Source organism: Muscardinus avellanarius (assembly GCF_963383645.1).
Source record: "Muscardinus avellanarius genome assembly, chromosome: 15".
NCBI lineage: Eukaryota > Metazoa > Chordata > Mammalia > Rodentia > Gliridae > Muscardinus > Muscardinus avellanarius.
The window spans coordinates 40,927,732-40,953,581 of NC_137801.1; the positions used below are offsets into that span (position 1 = coordinate 40,927,732).

General features: G+C 39.5%; 1 protein-coding gene across 1 annotated transcript in view; it reads right to left on the minus strand.

Annotated features, from left to right (window-relative positions):
- STPG4 (sperm-tail PG-rich repeat containing 4) overlaps positions 1–25,850 on the minus strand; it is a gene marked incomplete at both ends in the record, with an annotated part of 70,193 nt that overhangs the window by 13,563 nt on the left and 30,780 nt on the right. Inside the window, 2 exons of the mRNA XM_080711613.1 lie at positions 23,877–23,931; positions 24,906–24,970. Of these exons, the coding sequence (XP_080567739.1) occupies positions 23,877–23,931; positions 24,906–24,970 (120 nt within the window). The remainder of the gene's footprint in view (positions 1–23,876; positions 23,932–24,905; positions 24,971–25,850) is intronic.

The following is a 25,850-nucleotide window of genomic DNA, read 5'->3' on the forward strand; positions in this document are numbered from 1 at the left end:
GCTCAAAAGACTCTACACTAGCAAAACTAATAACCCAATCAAGAAATGGGCAAATGAACTGAATAGACACTTCACAAAAGAAGAGATACAAAGGGCCAATAGATACATGAAAAGATGTTCTTCATCACTGGCCATCAGGGAGATGCAAATCAAAACTACACCGAGATTCCATCTAACCCCAGTCAGAGTGGCAAGCATAAAGAAATCAAACAACAACAAATGCTGGCGAGGATGTGGGGAAAGAGGAACTCTTTTACACTGTTGGTGGGAGTGCAAACTAGTTCAGCCACTATGGAGATCTGTGTGGAGATTCCTAAGAAAGGTGGGAATAGATCCACCATATGATCCAGCTATACCACTCCTGGGTATCTTTCCAAAGGGGTTGAATTCAAAGAAATACAGCAACATATGCATACCTATGTTCATAGCAGCACAATTTGTAATAGGCAAAATATGGAGCCAACCCAGATCTCTATCAACAGATGAATGGATAGCAAAACTGTGGGAAATACACACAATGGAATTCTATTCAGCCATAAAGAAGAACAAAATTATATCATTTGCAAGAAGATGGAAAGCCCTGGAGAACATTATGTTAAGTGAGATCAGCCAAGCACAGAAGGAGAAGGTACATATGTTTCCTCTAATATGCCCAAACTAGGAAACACAGAGGATACCAGTGAGACTCCAGATAATGGAGGGGAAATATCAGCAAAGTTTGGATGGAAAGATAGGAGAGGAGGAAGGCTTATCTTGATTAATGAGGGTCTACATCTGAACATGTGTAAAATTATGAATAAGACATGGTTAACCTGGACAACCATTGGTGGGAGGGGGGAAGGGAAAACGGGGGCGGGGGGAAGAGGGCACCAAATATAGTTTAAATGTATACTATTTATGTTCAATAATAAAATTGTTAAAAAAAAAAAAAGAAAAAACCTGCCAGGATAGGTATCATTTTCTGAAAAAAAAATCTTAGTATATCTGTAGCTATATTTGAAATGTTATATTTAACAAAATGTTAACAAGTGAAACTCATCTTTGAGGAGACTGTGACCTGCTTTAATCATCTTAGCTTTTAGATTCCATTCAAGCAGAAATCAATTTTCTGCTTTATTTGGTTTAACCATGTTTATTAATTATTTTGCTGCTCCCCATGGTATTTCAAGCTGTCAGCTTAGTTTTTACTTGAACTAATTCCTTAAATGTGAAAACAGCTGGAATGATTCAGCACTTTCCTAATGCTAGTGTTAGTGCACACTGAATGCCACAGATCTGAAAGAGTCTGGAGGACTCTTTCTATAAAATGTGACCCAAATAGACAAATCATACAATAATCGTTTGTATCTGTACAGACCCTTTCTTAATTCTTTAATTATTTCCTTATTCTTTATAGGCCTGTTAGGTTTTAAGAAACATAGAAACAAGCCAGGCATGATGGCACACATCTATAATTCTAGCTACTCAGAAGGTTGAGACAGGAGGATCACAAATTCAAGGCCAGCCTCGGCAATTTAGTATATCTCTGCCTAAAATAAACAATAAAAAGGCTCAGTGATAGAGTAACCTGGGTTCAGTCTCCAGTTCTACAAAACAAAAACACCTTGAAATATTTCTGTTATCAAACAAAAGAAACCCATGTTCATTTGACATCGTAAGGTTTATTTTCACAACTATGAGAAATAGTGCAAAGAATATCTTTAGCAAATCACTAGAAAACCCAAACATCATATGAAGGACAGAGTCCTAATTAGGTCATATCAAGAAGAGCTATTCTTTTTTAAAAAACAAAATGTTTTCCTGTTGATCATTTTGATGACTCTTTTCCTCAACATTATATTTTGCTTTCAAAAATTGTATTTTGAAAAATTACAAAGACAGTAGAAAAAAAGGAAACAAGCAACCACTCTTAGTCACAGCCCCTCAGTATAACCAATACAAGAACTTTGGTCCTGTTGAGCATGGTGTATTGTGCCTATAATCCAAGTACTTGGAAGGTTGAAACAGGAGGATTGCAGGTTTGAGGCCAGCCTCAGCAAATTAGCAAGATCCTGTTTCAAAATTAAAAAAAAAAAAAAAAAAAGAAGGGCTAGAGATATTGCCCCTGGGTATAATTCCCAGTACGAAAAAAAAAAAAAAGAATTTTGGTCCATTTTCTATTTTTTAATATATGCTACAATTCTACACATTAGATTATAATGATTTGGGAGTACTGGTGCTATTTTTATAATTTTATGATAATTATTTAAATGCTGCAAAATATTCCTTCGGGTGGATATGTAATATTCCTTCACTGTTACTCCCCTTCTGCTGGATATTAAATTTTTACTATTTTTATCTTGCTATTACAAATAATCCCTTAATGATATCTTTGTGTTGATGAAATTTCTGAATTTAAGATTATTACTTTAGGAGGATTTTTCGAAGTGGAATAGTAAGCTAAAAGGTATAAACAGTTTTTATAGTTTAACATATACTGCAAAATTGCTTTTCAAGGGATTGTTTTGATATATACTCCCACCGGCAATAACTAAGTACTGAGTCTCTGTGATCCACATTCCAAGCAGGTATTAAGGACAAAAAAAGATTGAGAAAAATAAAATCGTCCTCATTTCATGCTACCCTAATAATACTAAATAAAGCTATCGATAGTCCTTACAGATTGAAAGAAGTTGTGCAGAATATCTGATATTCTTAAGCCCACATTTTGAAACACATTCAGGAGAAAATAATTCAGGAGAAATAAATTCTTTCTTTTTTTTTTTTGTACATCAAAAAACTTATCTAGGTCATTTATAAAATCCAGAAAACCAGTAAGAGGGGGAGGAGGAGAGGAGGAGAAACCACAAATGACAAATTTTACAGTGTTAATTCTCTTGGATAAGAATGACTAGGGTTTGTTGCAATTTGTTTTTTCCTCTTTTAAAGCATCTTGGTATGAATGACCTGCATCTTTTGATCTTGAGATGTCTGGAACTTGGTCTTTATCAAAGTGCTAAAAGCAAACATCAGATGGTAGAAGTTTCTAACAGAATTATTTTCTGTGGGTGAAAGGGCCCCTCTGCTTGTGGTGGAATATCCTCTGGCTTCTACCTAGAAATGCATGTATATACTCTCAGAGTCTTTTCTACAGATAAAAAAAATATATGCTAATCTATTATCAATAATTATTTCAACAATAACTGAAATAGCCAATAAGTATACAACCTTACACTAATAATTTGAAGGTTGAAAATTATTTTCCAATCAGATAAACATTCTCCTGAGAGTCTTTTGGAGACAAAATATGATTCACCAATTGAATCTCTAACACAGAATGAGAAGGCTGCTAAGTTTTTGTATAAAATAAGTAAAAATGAGCTGAACATGGTGGCACATACCTATAATCCCAACACTTGGGAGACTAAGACAGGAGGATTGAAAGTTTGAGGCCAGCCCTGTTTCAAAACATAAATAAAACAAAAATTTTTTTGTGTGTGTAGTACTGGAGATTCACCCAGGGGCAGTCTACTGCTGAGCTATATCCGCAGCCCTTTTTATTTTGTTTTGAAACAGGGAGGGTCTTGCCCTTGAACCCACAATCCTCCTGTCTCAGCCTCCCAAATACTGGGATTACAGGTGTATACCACCACACTTCTTAGCACAAGGTACCTAATTTGATGAAATAAATATTTTATAATTTAACCTTCTGTATAAATAAACAAGTAAAAATCACAATCCCTAAAAATGTTAATATTCCTTTACTATATAGTTTTTAGAAATCCACAAAAACAACAAAAGAATACTAAAACTCCACCCAGTAAATAACTGGACACAAGCTATAAGCAAAAAGTATACAGAGAGGACCACAAGGAATTGGTTAACAAATAATTAGAATGTTGAGCTTCAGATCACACATATTAAATAAAAATATCAAGGTTCCTTCTCTGTGTGTGTTTTCATGGTACCAGGGGTTGACCTCCTACAGGGATGTTCTACTCTGAGCTACACCCCAGCCCTATTTAATTAATTAATTAATTTATTTATTTATTTATTTTTGTGGTCTTGGGGATGAAACCCAGGGGCCTTCTACCGCCAGGCTACACTCCCAACTTATTTTATATTTTATTTGGAAACAGGGTCTCACTAAGTTGCTGAGAGCCTCACTAAGTAGCTGAGGCTGGCTTCGAATCTGTGCAATCCTCCTTTCTCAACCTCCCAAATACTGGGATTACAAGTGTGTGCCACCACACCCAGCTTTATTATTTTTATTTTGAAACAGGACCTTCCTAAGTTACCAAGAGCCTTGTGAGGCTGGGCTTAAATCTCTGATTAACCTCACTCAGCCTCCCAAATACTGGGACTATGGTTGTATGCTATCATGTAAAACTAAGATTCCTTTTTTATTATCAAATTAAATAGTGTATTTTATTTATTTATTTATTTTTTGGTGGTACTGGGGGTGGAACCCAGGGGCTTTTCTATCTCTGGGCTATACTCCCAGACCTATTTTATATTTTATTTGGAAACAGGGTCTCACTAAGTTGCTGAGAGCCTCACTAAGTAGCTGAGGCTGGCTTCGAACCTGTGCGATCCTCCTGTCTCAGCCTCCCAAGTGCGGGGATTACCAGCGTGCGCCACCATGCCCGGCTAAGTAGTATATTTTAAAACAAAAATAAACAAGATTTATATAGACTTAGAGAAATGATACTCTTTATTGCTGGTGCAATATGCATCAAGAATTTATATAAAACCTGTATCCAGCAAATCCCATTTGTGACAATGCACAGAAAATGATTCATGAATTTAGAAAATCTTACCACAGCGCTCAGGTTTTCATCTGAGTGCTGAGTATCAATGTTTTTACATAACAAAGTTGTGCATCTAGAAAAAACTGCTATAGACAAAATTCTCCAATGAACTGACCACTTATAAAATTATATCTTATTTAAATAGCTCACCCTGCTCAACATTTGCACATAACTATTACAGATAGGAAAGCGTCTTTGTGAGTCATTTTTCCCTCTTTTCTGGTGGTACTGAGGATGGAATCCATGGGTGCTCTACCACTGAGCTACTTTATTTTTTATTTTGAGACAGGGTCTTAGTAAGTTTTTGAAGCTGGCCTCGAACTTGTGATTCTCCTACCTCAGCATCCCAAATTGCTGGGATTTCAGACATGTTCTACCTCTCTTGGCTTTCCCTCATTTAAAAAATGTCATTCAAGGCTGGGTGTGGTGGTGCACGCTTGTAATACCAGCACTTGGGAGGCTGAGACAGGAGGATTGCACAGGTTCAAAGCCAGCCTCAGTTACTTAATGAGGCTCTCAGCAACTTAGTGAGGCCTGTTTCCAAATAAAATATAAAATAGGTCTGGGAGTATAGCCTGGAGGTAGAAGGCCCCTAGGTTCCATCCTCAGTACCACTCAAAACAGTATTTTAAATCAAATCACTAACCAATTGCTTGCTAAACATCCCTTGTAGAGCTATGTTATACAATGTGATTTCTTCTCTTGTAGAGACTTTTGTTTACCTAGAGTTAATTAGTGCCCTAATTTTTCACTTGCATATTTTGCTATACATTTTAATTTTTTCCTATACTATCAGCTATTCTTGAGTCCCCTTTCCCTTAGAGATATTTGTCCTGGAGTTCTCTACCTTCTCAACATGGATTGGATTCTGTCTCAGCCTGCTATTAAGCTGTCAACCTGGGATATCTCTCCCAGACATATTCACCTTCTCCAGGATCCCATACCTTCCTTTTTATATATTTGTTCCCCTGTTTCACTGAATTTTTATCACTAGTAGCATCTTTAAAATAGTACTTGGGAAGAGATAATTTTTATGTATTTTTGCATGTTTAAAAATATTTTTGTTTTCACAATTTGTGATAGTTTGGTTGAACATAGAATCATAAGTTGAAAATAATTTTTTCTTTCTCATCTCTCTATGGACACTACTAATGGTATTTTTTATTTTTTAGATTTAAAAAAATTTTTTTGTTGGTGCATTGTAGTCATACATCTGAATGGGATATACAAGATGGTGGAGACATACATGCACACATCACCCAATTAGCCCTTACCCCATCCCCGCCCCATTCCCTCCTCATCCCTCCTTCCCATGCTTGGCTTAGTGATTGACTTTGATATGTTTAAGTACATTATGTGCTTTAGAGAGTTTTCCTCTTCCCCCCTCCCATCCCCTTAGTTAGATTGCCTTATTTGCTCCTGTATAGAATCTCTTTCTTCATCTAGAGTTCCTCCTGTTACCCATTTCTCCCTAGCTTTCGCATATTAGGAAAAGCATTCAATTTCTTGTTTTCTGTGACTGACTAATCTCCCTTAGCATAATGTCCTCCAGTTCCATCCGTTTCCCTATAAATGATGTAATTGTGTTTTTCTTTATGGCTGAGTAAAATTCCATTGCCTTTCTATTCACTGAATTCTTTTTCCAACCAGATGTCCATCTCTAGTTCACATTAGAAGTTTTTCTCATGTGCCCAGTGAAAGCTCTGGGTTATATGGCTGAGATACCTTGAGATCAGACAAATGAATGGCAAGCAAGTGCTTTTCCTGGGATTCTATAAGAGTCAGATGTGGTCTTCTTTTCTCTGGGCTCCATGAGATTTCTCATGAGTGTAAGCTCGTGTGTGTGTGTGTGTGTGTGTGTTTTGCTGGGGAGGTAGAGGTAGGTTTTTCTACCAAGCAAGTGTCTCTTGCATGCTAAGCAAGTGCTCTACCACTGAGCTATGCTCCAGTCCTAAACATGTATTTTTCAAGATGGTTTCTCACTATGTTGCCCAGACTAGCCTTGAACCCCCAGGCTCAAGATATCTTTCTGCCTTAGTCTCCCAAGTAGCTGGGACTATAGGCATGTGCATTGTACTGACTCTACCAATGTATTTCCCAAGGTGCAAATATTGAATGGCCAGCATTTCACATGAGGAGAGGAGGGAGGGGGACCTTCAGATCCAATCACTTTCTTTATAGTTTTAATTAACTCCCTGGTTTGGAACCAGATGCTTCATGTTATCTTCTCTCCAAGTCCCTTTCCTCCCTAAGGGATGAATGGGCACAATATCAACCAGTTGGCTTTGGCCATATATCAGCTCTCTACTGTCTAAACATTAAGCAAGTTATTTGATCATGCTCACTCCATAGAGCTTAGCACCCAGGTTTTGAGGTCAACACAAACCGGGTCTAAGTCCTAACTTTACCTCTTAATAACTGGGTGACCTCAGGCAATTAACATCTCTTTCCTGACCTAGCAAATAAAGATAAGTAAATGCTACCTCAACAAGTTGTCAAGATTAAATAAGACAGTCTGGTCAGTCAACAAGCACTGTGCAGGGCACCAGAAAACACTCGCAATAAATGGTAGTCAAACATCTCTTTCAAAGTTGATCCAAATAGGATAGTTGATTTATGAAGTCCCTTCCAGGTCTAAGAGTCCAATTCACAGTAGCCAAATTATGGAACCAGCCTAGTTATCTATACACAATGGAATTTTACTCAACCATAAGGAATAAAATTACATCATTTGCAGAAAAATGGATGGAACTAAAGAATGTCATGCTAAGTGAAATTAGCCAGTTACAGAAAGCAAAGGGTCATTGTTTTCTCTCATATGTGGAAGCTAGAGAAATATTGGAAAACAAAAGGAACTTTAGATAAATGAGGAAAAATACTTCAGATAAAAGTTTCTAACAGTTCCATTGCTGTGATGTTAATTTCTAGAACAATTAGTCTCAATGATAAAACCAACCAAGTGAGTTTTTCAGATAAAAGCTGCATGGCACATTAGAATTGCCTAAGCAAGGGACTGATGAATTTATAGCAAGAAGCTTTATGACAGTTCCTTAGCAAGCACTATATCCTTACCATGCTTACACTGCAGGCCACCATCCCCCGCCGCTGGGATCTAAAGCATTTGCTCTCTGTAGTTGACAAGTTTATGGATCTAAACCAAACCCACAAGTCTGTGCTGGATATGCATGCCTAGGACAGACATGAATCACAGCCCAGGCCAGTTCTTTGCCTTGGAACATTTTCCATAAAAGTATTTCCTCCTCCTCCTCCTTCTCTTCTCCTCTCCTTTCTCTTTCTCTCTCTCTCTCTTGCTCAGAAACTTCCTGGGCTCAAGAGAACCTCCCACCTTGGCCTCCTGAGTAGCTGAGACTATAGGCCTGCATCACTGCAAATGGCTCTAAATGGAAATTATTTTTAATGAGTTGTTCTATATTTATTAACTCACAGAATCAATCAAAAGCATGTATTTCAAAGAAAATACAGTGTGTATAGGAGGGAACCGGAACTCCTGACTACTGTCCACGCCAGCAGCATGGGGAACATCATCTATCTCCCATTAAATAAAAGATATACCCATCCCCATCTCACACACACACACACACACACACACACACACACACACACACACACACAGAGCCAGGAAAGAGACAAGAGATGCTGGCCTACATTAGGGAGCTGTGAAACACTTTGGAGTAATGGTAGCCGCCCTAGCTGGGGGGTGGGGGGGGCAAATGCCTCAGTATCTGGAGAGGTGTCCCTGGAGAAGCAGGCTGATTTGCCCCTTGGCACCCAAGAAAATCTCAGGAATTTGAGGCTTCAGGCACCTGCGGATGGTATGGAACTGCCTGCAGGTATGACAATTCCACCCCAGGTCCTGCCCCACCTCGCCCCAGCTGTAAGGAAATTCCCTTTCCCACTTCCCTGGAGGAGACAGGGGTTTGGTTCTGGGGAAGCTGCACAAGAGACCTGGACTTGGAGCCTCAGACACTGTGAGGATTAAGGCCTTCACTCAACACAGGGGTCCAGTTAACTTCTACATACCCCATGGTGAGACCCTGGGACCCTCCCCCACTCGGCTCCCAGAACACTGACAGCTGGCTTATACCCCAGGCAGGCGGCTGAAAGAAAAGACCTACAGTAGCAAATAATCAAGAGCTATCAAAGAAAAAGGTCCCCATCCCATCCATTCACCACGAAACCCATATATAGATAATCCCCACTTTTTTCTGGCTGCTATAAAAAATAACTATCAGTTTGGTGACTTAAAACAACAGAAGACTAACATCTGAAATCAGTCTCATCTGTCTAAAGTCAGATTCATCAGCAGGGCTGGCAGCTCTCCTCGCGAGGCTCTGGGGAGAATCTTTCTTGCCTCGTCCAGCTTCTGCTAGTAGCCAGCATTTCTTGGCTGGTGGCGGAGCCACAGCAATTGCTGCCTCCATATTTGCATCACCTGCTCTCTGAGTGCATGTATGTGTGTGCAATCTGCCTCCACGTATAAGGATATTTGTGATTGTGCATAAAGCCCACCCTGCCAATCCAGGATAATTTTCCCATCTCAGAATCTTTAACTGGATCATATTTGCCATAGGTCACAGGCACATCCAGGATGCTTTTGGTATTGAACCCTGGGACATCCTACCTCTGAGCTGGACCCCCAGCCCTATTTTATTTTTTATATTTTGAAACAGGATCTCACTAAATTACTGAGGGCCTCACTAAGTTGCTAAGGCTGACCTCAAACCTGCAATCCTCCTGTTTCAGCCTCCCAATAACTGGGATTAAAGGCATGTAGCACCATGCCAATCTTACTTACCATGTTTTAAAATTAATTAATTAATTAATTTATTTATTTATTTATTTATTGCGGTACTAGGAATGGAACCCAAGGGCATTCTACCTCCAAGCTATACCCCTAGCCCTATTTTTTTATTCTTTATTTTGAAACAGGGTCTCACTGAGTTGCAAAGGCCTCACTAAGTAGCTGAGGCTGGCCGTGAACCGCGATCCTCCTGTCTCAGCCTCCTGAATGCTGGGAGAACAAGTGTGTGCCACCACTCTGAGCTTAAAATTTATTTACTTATTTATTTTTTTGGTGCTGGGGCCAAGCACACAATCTACCACTTAGATACTCCCCCAACCATTTGCTGTGTATATTGAAAATACTTTTTCTAATTTATATTTGCCTACTTGCTTTGTTTATAGTTTGTGCGTGTGTGTTCATTTAAAAAAATTTTTTTTATTGGTGCATTGTAGCCATACATCTTAGTGGAGTACAAGATAGTACAGGCGCACATGCACACATCACTCAGTTAGCCCTTCTGCAATTCCCACCCATTCCCTTCCCCCTCCCTTCTTCTCATGTTTGGCTTAGGATTGACTTTGGTATGTTTGTGAATGTTAATATTATGTACATTAGGGATTTCCCTCTCTCCCTCCCATCCCCTCAGTTAGGTCGCCTTATTTGCTCATCTATAGTTTCTCCTGCTTCATCTAGAGTTTCTCCTATGACCCATTTTTTTCCCTAGTTTCCACAAAATCCATGCAGGAGGCATCACAATACCTGACTTTAAACTATACTACAAAGCCATAGTAATAAAAACAGCATGGTACTGGCACAAAACAGACACATAGACCAATAGAGCAAAATAGAAGAGTCAGAAACAAATCCACACACTTACAGCCAATTGATTTTTGACAAAGCCCCCCCCCCAAAAAAAAAAAAAAAACACTGGTCAAAAGATAGCCTCTTCAACAAATGGTGTTGGCAAAACTGGTTAGCCATATGCAGAAAAACAAACCCTACTTTCTCACCCTGCACAAGAGTCAATTCAAGATGGATCAAAGACTTGATAATTAGACTAGAGACCTTGCAGGTCCTTGAAGAGGGGTCCAACACTGCAACCCATAAGCCTGGGTAAGAACTTTCTCAACAAGACCCCAAAGGCATAAGAAACTAAAAGGTGGATCAATACATGGGATTGAATTAAAGTGAAGAGCTTCTGGAAACTACCAAGAACCTCAACAGAGAGGCGACAGAATAGGAAAAACATTTTGCCAACTATTCCTAATACCTAGAATATGTAGAGAACTCAAGGAACTCAGCACTAAGAAAACAAATGACCCAATAAAAAATGGGCAGGTTAACTAAATAGACAATTCACAAAAGAAATTCAAATGGCCAATAAATATATAAAAATGCTCACAATCATTAGCAATCAGAGAGATGTAAATCAAAACTACCCTGAGATTTCACCTAACTCCAACTAGAATGGCAATTATTCAAAACAAAAACAACAACAAATGCTGGTGAGGAGGTGGAGAAGTGGGAACTCTAAGACATTGTTGGGATTGCAAATTAGTGCGACCACTTTGGAAAACTGTATGGAGAATCCTCAGAAAAATGGGAACAAACCTACCATATGATCCAGCAATACCATTTCTGGGTATCTACCCAAAAGAAAGGAAACCAAACTACCAAACTAATGCATGTGTATCTATGTTCATAGCCACACAATTCACAATTTCCAAACTATAAAACCAGCCAAGCTGTCCATCAACAGATTAATGGATTACAAAACTATGGGATATTTACACAATGGAATTTTATTCAGCCATAAAGAAGAACAAAATTAGACTTCCGGGAAGATGGTGACGGAGGAAAGCGGCACTTACAAGTCCCGCTAACAATCCAACTCTACTACCACAAAACCAGCGCCTTTCAGAGCCAGAAAACACCACCAGAAAAGAAATAAAAACGGTAAATACAAGGGACAGAGAAAAAGGGCTGGAAAAACAAGACACCGGAAAAAAACTAGCCCGAACTGCCGCGCCCACGCGGCACGGAGCGGCCGGAGCAGCCGGAGCGGCCAGAGCCACAGCGCGGATTGGGGGGAGCCGTGGAGCGGAGCGGCCTGATCAGCCGGAGCAGCCAGAGCCGCGTCGCGGAATGGCCGGAGCAGCCGGAGTGGCCAGACCCGCGGTTCAGAGCAGCTGAGCAGAGCGGCCAGAGCAGCCGAGTGGAGTGGCCAGAACAGCCGAAGCAGCCAGAGCCGCAGAGCGGATTGGCTGGAGCGGCGGCGCGGAGAGGCCGGAGCCGCGGAGTGGAGCGGCTGGAGCAGCCGGAGCAGAGCGGCCAGAACAGCTGAGTGGAGCGGCCAGAGCAGCCGAGCAGAGCGGCCAGAGCAGCCGGAGTGGAGCGGCCAGAACAGCCGGAGCAGCCAGAGCCGCGTCGCGGAACGGCTGGAGCGGCCAGAGTGGCCAGACCCGCGGTGCAGAGCAGCCAGAGCTGTGGTGCAGAGCGGCCGGAGCAGCCGGAGCGGCCAGAGCCATGGTGCGGAGCAGCCAGAGCCGCGGCGCAGAGTGGCCGGAGGGGCGCGGCCTACATCTCCCCTAGCAGCACCAGGCTCCAGAGAGGAGGGAGACTCAAAACAGCTCAAATCCAGAGAGGAGGTACTCTGGCCTCGCGGCCTAGGATGCAGAAGCAGTGTCTTACTGCTGGCGGCAGCGGCGAGTTCACTGGACGGCCCTAGACCAACCCACTCAACCAGCCACCAGGAGCCTGAGAGGAGGGGTGGACAGCGAGCCGAGGTGAGCAGGTGCTGAACAGCCGGGCGGCAGTCAGCAGTTTTGTTGGTGGAGGGAACATCTAAAGCTCCCAAGGGCCGGGCAGAGCACAACTGGCAAGGACTCAGAGCGGAGTAAAAAACCTGAGAAGAAATACGCCGCATCACGGCTGAGGGCGTGGCAGTGGTGACATATTGCCAGTGGCAGAAGCAGCGAATCCACCGAGTTCACTAGAGCTCCATCAGCACACTCAACAACCGTGAGTCAAATTGCGGCCCCTAGGGGAGAAATCCCAGTACTGCACTCCCAGGGACTTGCGCAGATAGTCTCCCTGGGTCGGAGATTTTAGCAGTGCAGCCCAGTGGGGGAGTGGCAGTGGCAGAGATAACATACCATAGTCCCAACTCCCCACTGGAGAATGCCCAACTTGGCACCCCCCACAGTCTAAGCAGCCTTGATTGACTCCCTGGGTCTGAGACTTTGTGATACAACCCAGTAAAGGAGTAGTGGTGACTGAGATACCACAGACTCGAGATCCAGAGTATCTTAGGTGAACTCGTAGTGACACAGGGAAGAACCCAGAGAAGGCACAAACTTCCAAAATCATAGGAAAGAGAAATAACAATGGAGCAGTGAATGCCCACAACCCCACAACATCAGAATCTGATAACACAGAAATCCAAAGATCTCTAGAAGATCAAATTAGGAAAATAACTTTAGAAATAATAGAGGACTTTCGAAAAGAATTTAGAGTCAAAAAGAGATAAAGGATGCAATTAATGAAGTAAAGGCCTCAATTCAAAGTATAAACAACAGATTAGACCACATGGAGAATAGAATCTCGCTTCTTGAAGATGATCATTCTAAAAATGAACACATAGTTTCTAATTAGAAAAAAAAACCCGAGAGCAGGAATCTGACATTGAAGAAATATGGGCCCATTTCAAGAGAGCTAACCTAAGAATAATTGGAATAGAGGAGGGAAAAGAAGGTGAAACCAAAGGGATCAACAATCTCTTCAAGGAAGTAATAGCAGAAAATTTTCCAAACATAGAGCAAGAGGTCGATACACAGGTCCAGGAAACTTATAGAACTCCCTTTAGACAGGATCGGAGAAGAGGATCCCCACGCCTCATAACTGTCAAAATGACTAATGTGGAAGCCAAGCAGAGAATCTTAAAGGCAACAAAAACAAAAGGCCACGTGACATACAGAGGCAAACCAATTAGAATCACTCCAGACTTCCCAAACCAAGTTATGAAAGCCAGAAGGTCTTGGAGTAACATATTCCAAACTCTGAAAGAAAACAACTTCCAGCCAAAAATTTCCTACCCAGCAAAACTATGCATCAAATTAGATGGGGAAATAAGAAGCTTCCATGACAAACAGCAACTGAAGGAATTTATGCCTTCAAAACCAGCGCTAGAGAAAATACTCAAGGAGATTAACTGCAAAGAGGAAATGGGTAATACACGCCAGAACCAAAGAAAAAAGAATTCCCATCCAGCAGACAACTAAACAAAGAAGAATAAACAGTATCTCAAACAGAAATAAGATCTTAACATGTTGGGAATTAAAAATTATCTCTCTATAATCACACTGAATGTAAACGGCCTCAACTCCCCAATAAAAAGACATAAAGTGGCAAAATGGATTAAAAGCCAGAATCCATTCATCTGCTGCTTACAAGAAACACACCTTACAAGTAAAGATAGGAACAAATTCAAGGTAAAGGGCTGGAGCAAGGTAATCCATGCTAATGGTACTCAAAGACAAGCAGGAGTAGCAACTATGATATCAGACAAGTTAGATTTCAAACCCAAACTTATTAGAAGAGACAAAGAAGGTCACATTTTACTGGTAAAAGGAATAGTCCAGCAAGAGGAAATAACAATAATCAACATCTATGCCCCAAACATAGGGGCAGCTACTTTCATAAATCAAACTCTTTGTGACATGAAGTCACACATAAATCCCAACACAATAATACTGGGAGACTTCAACACACCTCTCACAATACTAGACCGATCTTCCAGACAAAGGGTCAGTAAAGATGTCTCAGAACTAAAGAACACCATTAACCAAATGGACCTGTTGGACACATATAGAATGTTTCACCCAACTACAGCAGAGTTTACATTTTTCTCAGCTGCTCATGGAACCTTCTCCAAAATAGATCACATCCTGGGACACAAAATGAGCACTAGCAAATTTAAAAAATGTTACATACTTCCCTGTGTCATTTCAGACCATAATGGAATGAAACTAGAAATCAACTATAAGAAGACCCAGAGAAACAACATAAACATGTGGAGACAGAACACCACACTTCTGAATGAAGAATGGGTCATAGAAGATGTAAGAGGTGAAATCAAGAAATTTCTAGAAACAAATGAAAATAAAGATACAACATATCAAAACCTCTGGGACACTTTGAAGGCAGTATTAAGAGGAAAATTTATAGCACTGAGTGCTCACATAAGAAAAACAGGAAATCTTCAAATAAATAGCCTTACGACACACCTCAAAGCCCTTGAAAAGCAGGAACAATTGAACCCCAAAGCCAGCAGAAGACGGGAAATTATTAAAATTAGAGCAGAAATTAACGAAATAGAGAATAAAAAAACAATACAGAAAATCAACAAAGCCAAAAGCTGGTTTCTTGAAAAAATTAACAAGATTGATAAACCACTAGCCAACCTAACTAAAAAAAAGAGAGAATCAACCCAAATTATGAAGATAAGGGATGAAAAAGAAGACATTACTACTGACAGCGTAGAAATCCAGAGGATTATCAGAAACTACTTTGAAAAACTATACTCCAACAAAATGGAAAATCTAGAGGAAATTGACAACTTCCTAGATAAATACAACCTTCCTAAACTGAGTCAAGAAGATATAGAACACTTAAACCAACCAATAACAATCAAAGAGATTGAAACAGCAATAAAGAGCTTACCATCAAAGAAAAGTCCAGGACCAGATGGTTTCCTAAGTGAATTCTATAAAACCTTTATAGGAGAACTAATCCCAATACTACTCAAACTATTTCAGGAAATAGAAAAAACCGGGAATCTCCCAAATACATTCTATGAAGCCAACATCACACTAATACCCAAACCGAATAAAGACAGTTCAAGGAAGGAAAACTACAGGCCTATATCTCTGATGAACTTGGATGCAAAACTATTAAACAAAATACTAGCAACACGCATTCAAAACCACATCAAGAAAATCATTCACCATGACCAGGTAGGGTTCATCCCAGGGATGCAAGGCTGGTTCAATATACGAAAATCAATCCATGTAATTCATCATATAAACAGAATCAAAGACAAAAACCACATGATCATCTCAATAGATGCTGAAAAAGCATTTGATAAAATTCAACATCCATTTATGATAAAAACACTGCGGAGAATTGGGATAGAAGGAACATATCTCAACATTATTAAGGCAATCTACAATAAGCCCACTGCCAACATCATATTAAATGGGGAAAAACTTCAAGAATTCCCCCTAAAAACTGGAACAAGACAAGGATGTCCACTATCACCACTTCTCTTCAATATAGTACTAGAGACTCTAGCCAGAGCAATAAGGCAAGAAAAGGAAATCAAAGGAGTACAAATAGGAAAAGAAGAACTTAAGCTTTCACTATTTGCAGATGACATGATACTATATTTAGAAAACCCAACAAACTCAACCAAAAGGCTTATAGAACTGATCAACAAATTCAGCAAGGTATCTGGATACAAAATCAATCTTAAAAAATCAGAAGCTTTCCTGTACACCAACCATAAATCCACTGAAAAAGAAATTCAGAAAACACTTCCACTCAGTATCTCCCACAAAAAAAATAAATTACCTAGGAATAAACTTGACCAAGGAGGTAAAAGATCTCTACAAAGAAAATTATAAAACATTAAAAAAAGAAATCAAAGAAGATCTTAGAAGATGGAAAGACCTTCCATGTTCATGGATTGGCAGAATAAATATCATTAAAATGGCCATCCTCCCAAAAGTGATCTACAGATTTAATGCAATGCCCATTAAACTACCAAGATCATTCCTCACAGACATAGAAAAATCAGACCTTAAATTTATCTGGAATAACAAAAAGCCCAGAATAGCCAAGGTAGTTCTCAGCAACAAAAACCACGCAGGAGGAATCACAATACCTGACTTTAAACTATACTACAAAGCCATTGTAATAAAAACAGCATGGTACTGGCAAAAGAACAGATATATAGACCAATGGAGCAGAATAGAAGACCCAGAAACAAGTCCACACACTTTCAGCCAATTGATTTTTGACAAAGAGGCCAAAAACATACACTGGAAAAAAGATAGCCTCTTCAACAAATGGTGTTGGCAAAACTGGTTAAGCATATGCAGAAAATTGGATGTTAATCCCACTTTTTCACCCTGTACAAAAGTCAACTCACGATGGATCAAAGACTTGGAAATTAAACCAGAGACTTTGAAGCTCCTTGAAGAGGGCATAGGTCCAACACTGCAACACATAGGCACAGACAAACATTTCCTCAGCAAGACCCCAAAGGCACAACAAATTAAAAGGAGAATCAATACATGGGATTGCATGAAACTGAAGAGCTTCTGTTCAGCAAAGGAAACTGTCAAGAATCTCAATCGAGAGCCAACAGAATGGGAGAAGATTTTTGCCACCTACACCACTGATAGAGGACTAATATCTAGAATATACAGAGAACTCAAGAAACTCAACACTAAGAAAACAAAGCATCCAATAACAAAATGGGCAAATGAACTAAATAGACACTTCACAAAAGAAGAAATTCAAATGGCCAATAAATGCATGAAAAAATGCTCAACATCACTGGCAATCAGAGAGATGCAAATCAAAACTACCCTGAGATTTCACCTAACTCCAACTAGAATGGCCATCATTCAAAACACAAACAACAACAGATGCTGGCGAGGATGTGGAGAAGTGGGAACTCTAAGACATTGTTGGTGGGATTGCAAATTAGTGCAAACACTTTGGAAAACAGTATGGAGAATCCTCAGAAGAATGGGATCAAATCTACCATTTGATCCAGCAATACCACTGTTGGGTATCTACCCAAAAGAAAAGAGACCAAACTACCAAACTAATGCATGTGTATCTATGTTCATAGCTGCACAATTCACCATAGCCAAACTATGGAACCAGCCAAGATGTCCATCAACAGATGAATGGATTACAAAACTGTGGGATATGTACACAATGGAATTTTACTCAGCCATCAAAAAAAACTCAATTACATCATTTTCAGGGAGATGGATGGAACTGGAGGACATTATGCTAAGTGAGATTAGTCAGGCACAAAAAATAAGAAATCAGATGCTTTCCCTAATATGTGAGAGTTAGGGAGAAAAGAGGAACAAACAAGACAACCTAAAGGAGGAGAAATGAGGGGGGAAGAGGAAAATCGCTAAAGCTCACAATGTACTTAAACATATCGAAGTCAATCACTAAGCCAAGCAAGGGAGGGAGGGACGGGGAGGGAATGGGGTGGGATTTGGGTAGGGGTTAAATCAGCAATGAGTACATGTTTATACACACAAGTTTTTTTACCCCAATAAGTTGTATGAATATAATGCACCAATAAAAAAAAATTAAAAAAAAAACAGAGATGACCTCAGACTCAGGAGCCTCTGTCATTAGCTGAATCGAAAAGTGTGCACCCTAGTTCATTTTTGTGGGAAAAAAAATTATGTCATTTACAGGGAAATGGATAGAACTGGAGAACATTATGGAAAATGAGATTAGTCAGTCACATAAAGTAAGAAATGTAGTTTGTTTTTTGATGAATAAAAATTTTAAAATGTTTTGTAATCCAATGTGATATTTCTTTTCTCTGAAAAATTTTCATTGCTATTATCTCAGAAAGTCTGCCTTATCCTAAGATGAAATATATACTCATATATCTTCTCCTAGTCTTATGGTTTTAAGAGTATCTACTTCCTTAATCAATATGTAACCTACTTTACTGTGTGGCATGAAATGAGAATCTACCTTACTTTTCCCAACTTATGTAATCAACCGTCAATCCTAAAATAACGTCCTCTTTCCCCACTCTCATACCAATGCTATAAAGCATAAAAATCTTGTGTATCCTAGGGCCTGTTTCCAAGCCATGATCAGTGGTCTCAACTCCTCTATGGAATGTTTACTGTATCGTCTCTTTGTATCCTAAGTTTGCAATTACAGACAAATAACTCCAGTTATCAAATCACCCCAACATTCTGCATTTTTTCATTCTTTCAGACTGTTTACATTAGTATTCATTTTTAGATACCCTATTGATTAGTTGTTTATCTAAAAGAGTTCATTTTTATAATAATTCATCTAAATGCATTTAGAAATATTTTAAAGCAGAAAGGCTATTTCACATTTGAAAGGAAAGAAAAACTTTTTGTTGTTAATGCACTGATCTAAATATCTATGATAATTTTATTAGTTAATTCAATAAATACTATGTGCCAGCCACTTTCTAGGTCCTAGGAATACAAGATATAAACAGACAAAAAACAATCCCTGCCTTCATGAAGCCTAGATTCCAGTGGGGGTGAAAAAAGTAAAAACAGGATACATAAAATTTATTTCATTTTATTTTATTTTCATACCTTTTTGTTTTTTAAATTTTTACAAGGTTGGATATGTAAGTTTTAAAATGAAGTATGTCAGACAGTGAGGAAAGGTATGGGAAATAAAGAAACCAAGGGAGAAGACTGGGGATTCTGCACAGGTGATGAAAGAAGACCTCCCTGAGAAAGTGATGTTTGAGTCGTGTCCTAAAGAAAGCCAAGGAGCTCACCTCCAGGGCCTCACCTCCATCCTCTGACCTCCTGACAGAAATATTAAAACAACAACAACATTAATAGCAGCAGCCATGGATGAAGCTCCTATTCTGTGTCAGAGACTAGGCTGGGTTGCTTCTGAGAGAGACGTTGCAGACCTTGGAGCAGGTGAAGCTGGTCTCCTTGTCACATGTCCCCAAAACCTCCCTCAGTGAACATCCCTTGAAGATCCCCTTCAAGGCACCTGACCTATGCCCTTGCCTTCATTTCTGCCCCTGAAAACCTCTGCATCAGACGAGCCACTGCCAATTCTAAAGGGGACTAGAGGACATGTTCTACCAAAATGGTAGCCTACACCGGGAAATTTCCGAGAGAAGAGTGAAGGAATATCTCTGGAGCACCATGCATCAAGCTAAAGAGCATTCAGTTTCCATTGAAGGAGGATGACAGAGTGTTCCAGGGGGGATATAGAAAAAAATAAAAGCAACTGATAAATTATCTAATGCATTTGATCATTACTGAGAAGAATGTATAATTCTCTTAAGAACTTAGAATACTTAACAAACCAAAAGTTAAAAAAAAAAAAAGTGAGGCTTTTTTTCCCCTCTTCTGGTATTGGGGATTGAATTCAGGATCTTGCAGAATAGGCAAGGGCTACCTCTGACCTACATCCCCAGCTCAAGTAAAGCCAATGTTAAAAGTTCAAGAAATGTGGGACTTCCAGGAAGATGGCGACCGAGAAAAGCGGGGCTTAAGAGCCCCGCTAACAACAAATCTCCATTACCACAAAATCAGCGCCTTTCATAGCCAGAAAACACCATCACCAGTGAAACAAAAAATCACCAGGCTCCAGAGAGAAAGCGGACTGAGAACAGAGCCACAGAGGAGATATACCGGCCTCGCGCCCGAGGACGCGGCAGAAGCGGCAGCAGCGCCATACTGCCGGAGGCACCGGCGAATTCACGGGACAGCTACAGCAAGCTGAGGTGAGCCACTGTGGAACAGCTAGGCGGGATTTCTCCGCGCAGAGAGCATTTAAAGCTCCCAGTGGCCGAGCTCAGCACACGCTGCAGGGATTCAGAGTAGAAATCAAAATCAAGAAGAAAAACGCCAGCCCCATAGCCGAGGGCGTAGCAGCGGCGCCATATTGCCACCGGCAGCAGCAGCAGTGAATTCAGCGAGGCCAGTACAGCTACATCTGCGTACTCAAGAACAGTGAGTCAAATTGCGGGCCACAGAGGACAAATCCCAGTACTGTACTCCCTGGGACTTGACCCAGTGGGGGAGGGGCGGTGGCAGAGATATCACACCATAGGAGAACGTGCAACCTGGCACCCCCCACAGTCTAAAGCAGCCTCTATCGACTCTCTGGGTCGGAGACTCTGTGATAAAACCCAGTAAAGGAGTAGTGGGGTCCGAGATACTACTGACTCGAGATCCAGAACACCTTAAGGGAAGTCATAGTGACCCAAGGGAAGAACCAAGAGAAGGCACAAACATCGGAAATCATGGGAAAGAGGAATAATACTGGAGCAATGAATGCCCACAACCCCACAACATCAGAACCCGATAAAACAGAAAATCAGAGATTTCTAGAAGATCAAATCAGGAAAATAACTGTAGAAATAATAGAGGTGCTTCGAAAAGAACTCAGAGAGAGCCAAAAAGAAATAAAGGATGCAATTAATGAAGTAAAGGCCTCAATTCAAAGTACAAACAACCGATTAGAACACATGGAGAACAGAATCTCGCTCTTAGAAGATGAGCAATCCAAAAATGAACTTATAGTTTCTAATCTAGAAAAAAATATCCAACAGCAGGAATCTGATATTGAAGAAATATGGGCCCATTTTAAGAGAGCTAACCTAAGAATAATTGGAATAGAGGAGGGAAAAGAAAGTGAAACCAAAGGGATCAACAATCTCTTCAAGGAAGTAATAGCAGAAAATTTTCCAAACATAGAGCAAGAGGTTGATACAAAGGTCCAGGAAACTTATAGAACTCCCTTTAGACAGGATCGGAGAAGAGGATCCCCACGTCACATAATTGTCAAAATGACCAATGTGGAAGCCAAGCAGAGAATCTTAAAGGCAACAAAAACAAAGGGCCAAGTGACATTCAGAGGCAAACCAATTAGAATCACTCCAGACTTCCCAAACCAAGTCATGAGAGCCAGAAGGGCTTGGAGTAACATATTCCAAACTCTGAAAGAAAACAACTTCCAGCCAAAAATTTCCTACCCTGCAAAACTTTCTATCAAATTAGATGGGGAAATACGAAGCTTCCATGACAAACAGAAACTGAAGGAATTTATATCTTCAAAACCAGCACTAGAGAAAATACTCAAAGAGATTAACTACAAAGAAGAAATAGGTAACATACACCAGAACCAGAGAAACAAGAGTTTCCATCCAACAGACAATTAAGATTGGTTATCTGTGGAGATTCATTATTTATGTTAGTCTTTTACCTATCTCTAAATGGTATTGTTTGCCTTTATTGTTGTTAATTTTTAGGATTTCTAGTTGGAATATTAATATACCTTCAGATATAGCAATTGGAAATATTTTATCCCATTCTATTAGTAACTGTTAACTCTGTTTACATTGTCTTTGGATATACAATTTTTTTATTTTTTTATTTTTTAGGGAGTCTGTATACTCCTCTGTTGCCTGTGTCATTGAAATCATAACCAAGAAATCACTGCCAATTTCAATGTTGTGAGGTTTTATGACCCAGATTTTCTCCTAAAAGTTTATAGTCTTAAGATTTGTATTTAGGTCTATTATCTATTTTGAGTTAATATTTGTATATGGGATTAGGTAAGGGTCCAATTTTATTCTTTTCCATGTAATTATTATTTTTTAACAATATTTAGTTAAAAGATTATCATTTCCACCACCAAATGTTCGTGGAAACCTTGTCAAAAATAACTTGACAATATAGGGAAGAATTTAGCTCTAGGCTTTTATTTAACTCCAATGGCTTATATATCCACCTTTAGAATAGTACTACACTGTTTCAATTATTGTAGCTTTATATGGTTTGAAATCAGAAAATATAGATCTTCTAGCTTTGTTCTCTTTCAAGATCGTTTTGGGTACCTAGAGTCCATATTCCATATTAGGATAGATTTTTTTCTGAAAAATAAATATATAAATATATGATAGTTTCACCTAAAAAATAGAAAAAAATATTCTCTGGTAAGAAAGAAAGCAAAAAGAAATATTGAAATGTTATCTTTAAGTCATCAAAAGCTTGGTATCAGACAAATGAAACTATTATGTGAGATTATCATTTTTAATTTTAGATAAATTGCCATAATACTAGATGTCAACTACTAAGCCAAGCATGGGAGGGAGGGATAGGGAGAGGATGGGGTGGGGATTGGGTGGGGGCTGACTGGGAAAAGTGTGCATGTATGTCTACAAAAGTATGTATCCTACTATGATGTATGAATACAGTGCACCAATAAAAAAAAAGTTCAAGAAATGTAATTGTAACATACTCTGGCTTAACAGGAAACAAAATTAAAATGTATCAGATACTATATATTGAGATGAAAATGGTGACAATTATTAGAGGGTAGAAAAGGGGTTTATTGGGGGAAGATTTGAGAACTCATATTCCATACAGAGTACTAAGAGATGAAGCCTAAAATTAAAAAGAATAAAGTAAAATCAGGAAAATAAAGTAGGAGTTGTGTAAGAGCGTTATTTGGAAAAATGGATGGTTTTTAAAAATACCAGGAAATATAGGTGAGAAGTGAAGGTGACTGGCCTCAAGGAAGTAGAACAGACTGTGGAAGGCAGAATGGAGGCATGCTCTTTTTATGACTTACAGCACCAAGTGACATTGAGCCATGTACTGATACTGTGTTGGTGAGAATAAACTTGTCACTCAGTGGCAGAGCACATGCCCTGCATGCATGAGGCCCTGGGTTCAATCCCCAGCACTGCAACAACAACTTCAAAGAGTAGAACAAAGCAGGTTTTATCTTTTTTTAAAATTTGATAGCCAGCAACATGTTTAAATTGAAAATAAAAATGGTTATATGTACGTATCATGTATATATTGTAGGATAGCTAAGTCCAGTTAATTAACATATCCACTACCTTATTTTTTATATAAGAATCCTTAAAACCTATTGTCTTGATGATTTGTAACAGTAAGATATATTTCATTAACAATAGTCACCAGTTTATCTCTTAAACTTTAGAAAGTTAAGGAGCCTTTTTTTTTTTTTTCCTTTTCTGTTATTTTCTTTGTAACCACCACCACCCCCTTCTTTCTTTTTGTACTGGAGATCGAACCTAGGGACATTCTACCTCTAAGCTACATCTCCAGCCCTATTTTTTAAATTTTGAAACAGGGTCTCACTAAGTTTCAGAGGGCCTCACTACATTGCTGAGGCTGGCCATGAACCTACGATCCTCTTGTCTCAGCCTCCCAAGTACTGAGATTACAAGCCTATGCCATCATGACTAGTGGACATTTTCTTTTATAACTTACCACAAATGCCTTATTTGCATTGAAACTCCTAGTATATTTTCTGACATACATTAAGCATATCAAATCAATTACATTTATCACTCATAGCTTATTACTAAGATGAGTAAGTTGTTAATAGATTAAAAAATCTCTATATATTTTAAACATCAAATTCATTATGAGTTAACTCTACATTATACTTACGGGAATGAAGTAGGTTGTTGGGAATCTTTGAACAGTAGAACGAAATACAAAGCTCCTATATTAAAAAAAAAAGAAGAAGAATGTTTCTCTAAGTCTTTTTTTTTTTAATTAAACCCAGGGGTGCTCTACCACTGAGCTGTCACATCTTTTTTGTTTTTTGTTTTCGACAAGGTCTAAGTTGCCCAGGCTATCCTTGAATTTGCAGTCATCCTGTCTCAGTCTCCCGAGTAGCTGGAATAACAAGAGTACATCAACTCACCTGGCTTTTAAATTAACTTCCCTAAATGATAATTTTGTTGACTTATTCCCTATCTCTCATTAAATATTTTATTTTATTTTATTTTATTTGTAGTACTGGGGATTGAACCCTGGGGTAGTCTACTTCTGCAACTTAGTGAGACCCTGTTTCAAAATAAGAAATAAAAAATAGGACTGAAAGTGTAGCTCGGAGGTAGAACACCCCTTGGTTCAACCCCCAGTGCTGAAAAAAAAAAAGTTAATATGGATACAAGACACATAAATAAGATTAAAAACCTTTAGTAGTCAGGCATGGTGGCACACACTTGTAATCCCAGCATTTCGGAGGCTGAGACAGAAGGATCCAGGTTCGCTGACGAGCCTCAGTTACTTAGTGAGACCCTTTGCAACTCAATGAGACCCTGTTTCAAAATAAGTAATAAAAAATAGGGCTGGGGGTATAGATCAGAGGTAGAATGTCCCTGGGTTCCATCACTAGTACCAAATAAATAAATAAATATAAACAGCCATAGGTATTGGTAAATATGTATGTAAATAAAAAGGTATGAGTGAAACTTAATTAGATGGGAGTGGTGATGCACGCCCTTAATCCCAGTATTTGGAAAGTTGAGATAGAAGGGTTGCAGGTTTGAGGCCAACCTCAGCAATTTCATGAGATTCAAAAATAAAATGGGCTGGAGGTTTAGCTTGGAGGTAGAACGCCCCTGTGTTCAATCCCCAGTACTCCCCTGCACACATACACACAAAGTAACTTAATAAGCATTTAATTACCTGGAAGCATACTTGGGAACTGGTGCAGGAAGTACCTCATATTGTCCTGGGGAAAGCTCAAGTGACTATACAGAGGGAGAAGATCACAATAATGTATTAGTGCAGGTCAGAAACTCACTTTGTTATCTGTCATTTAATAATTATTTTATGCCGGGCGTGGTGGCGCACACTTGTAATCCCAGCATTCGGGAGGCTGAGACTGGAGGATGGCGGTTCATGGACAGCCTCAGCTACTTAGTGAGGCCCTCCGCAACTCAGTGAGACCCTGTTTCAAAATAAAGAATAAAAACAGGGCAGGGGTGTAGCTCGGAGGTAGAATGCCTCTGGGTTTCATCCCCACACCCGCAAAAAAAAAAATTATTATTATTTTTATGGCCACTGAACATTATTACATCACTGATTCTCTAATAGTGGGAAAGGTGCACTTTCAAAACATCCAATGTGGATTCACTTTTCATGGTTTACTTTATAGAAAAAATGCCTGAGATGCTGCATGGGAAATGCTGTCTAATTAACCACAGGTCAAATGCACTACACTCCCAGAGAGACATGGTCACTGACCAGCAAGAAGTCACAGGCAAGCTGGGCGTGGTGACACATGCTTGTAATCTCAGCACTTGGGAGGCTGAAACAGGAGGATCGCGCAGGTTCAAAGCCAGCCTCAGCCACTTAGTGAGGCTCTCAGCAACTTAGTGAGACCCTGTTTCCAAATAAAATACAAAAAAAAAGTTCTGGTATTGTAGCCTGTGGTGGGTAAAAAGCTCTTGGGTTCCATCTCTAGTAACACACACACACACACACACACACACACACACACACACACACACACACGAGTCACAGGCAGGAACAATTCTAATACTGTAGTCAGTGCTAAAGCTAAAACTCAGAGGGAAACCCCAGGCATGGGGAAGAAATGGAATCTGAGAGGTTGACATAAAGATAGTA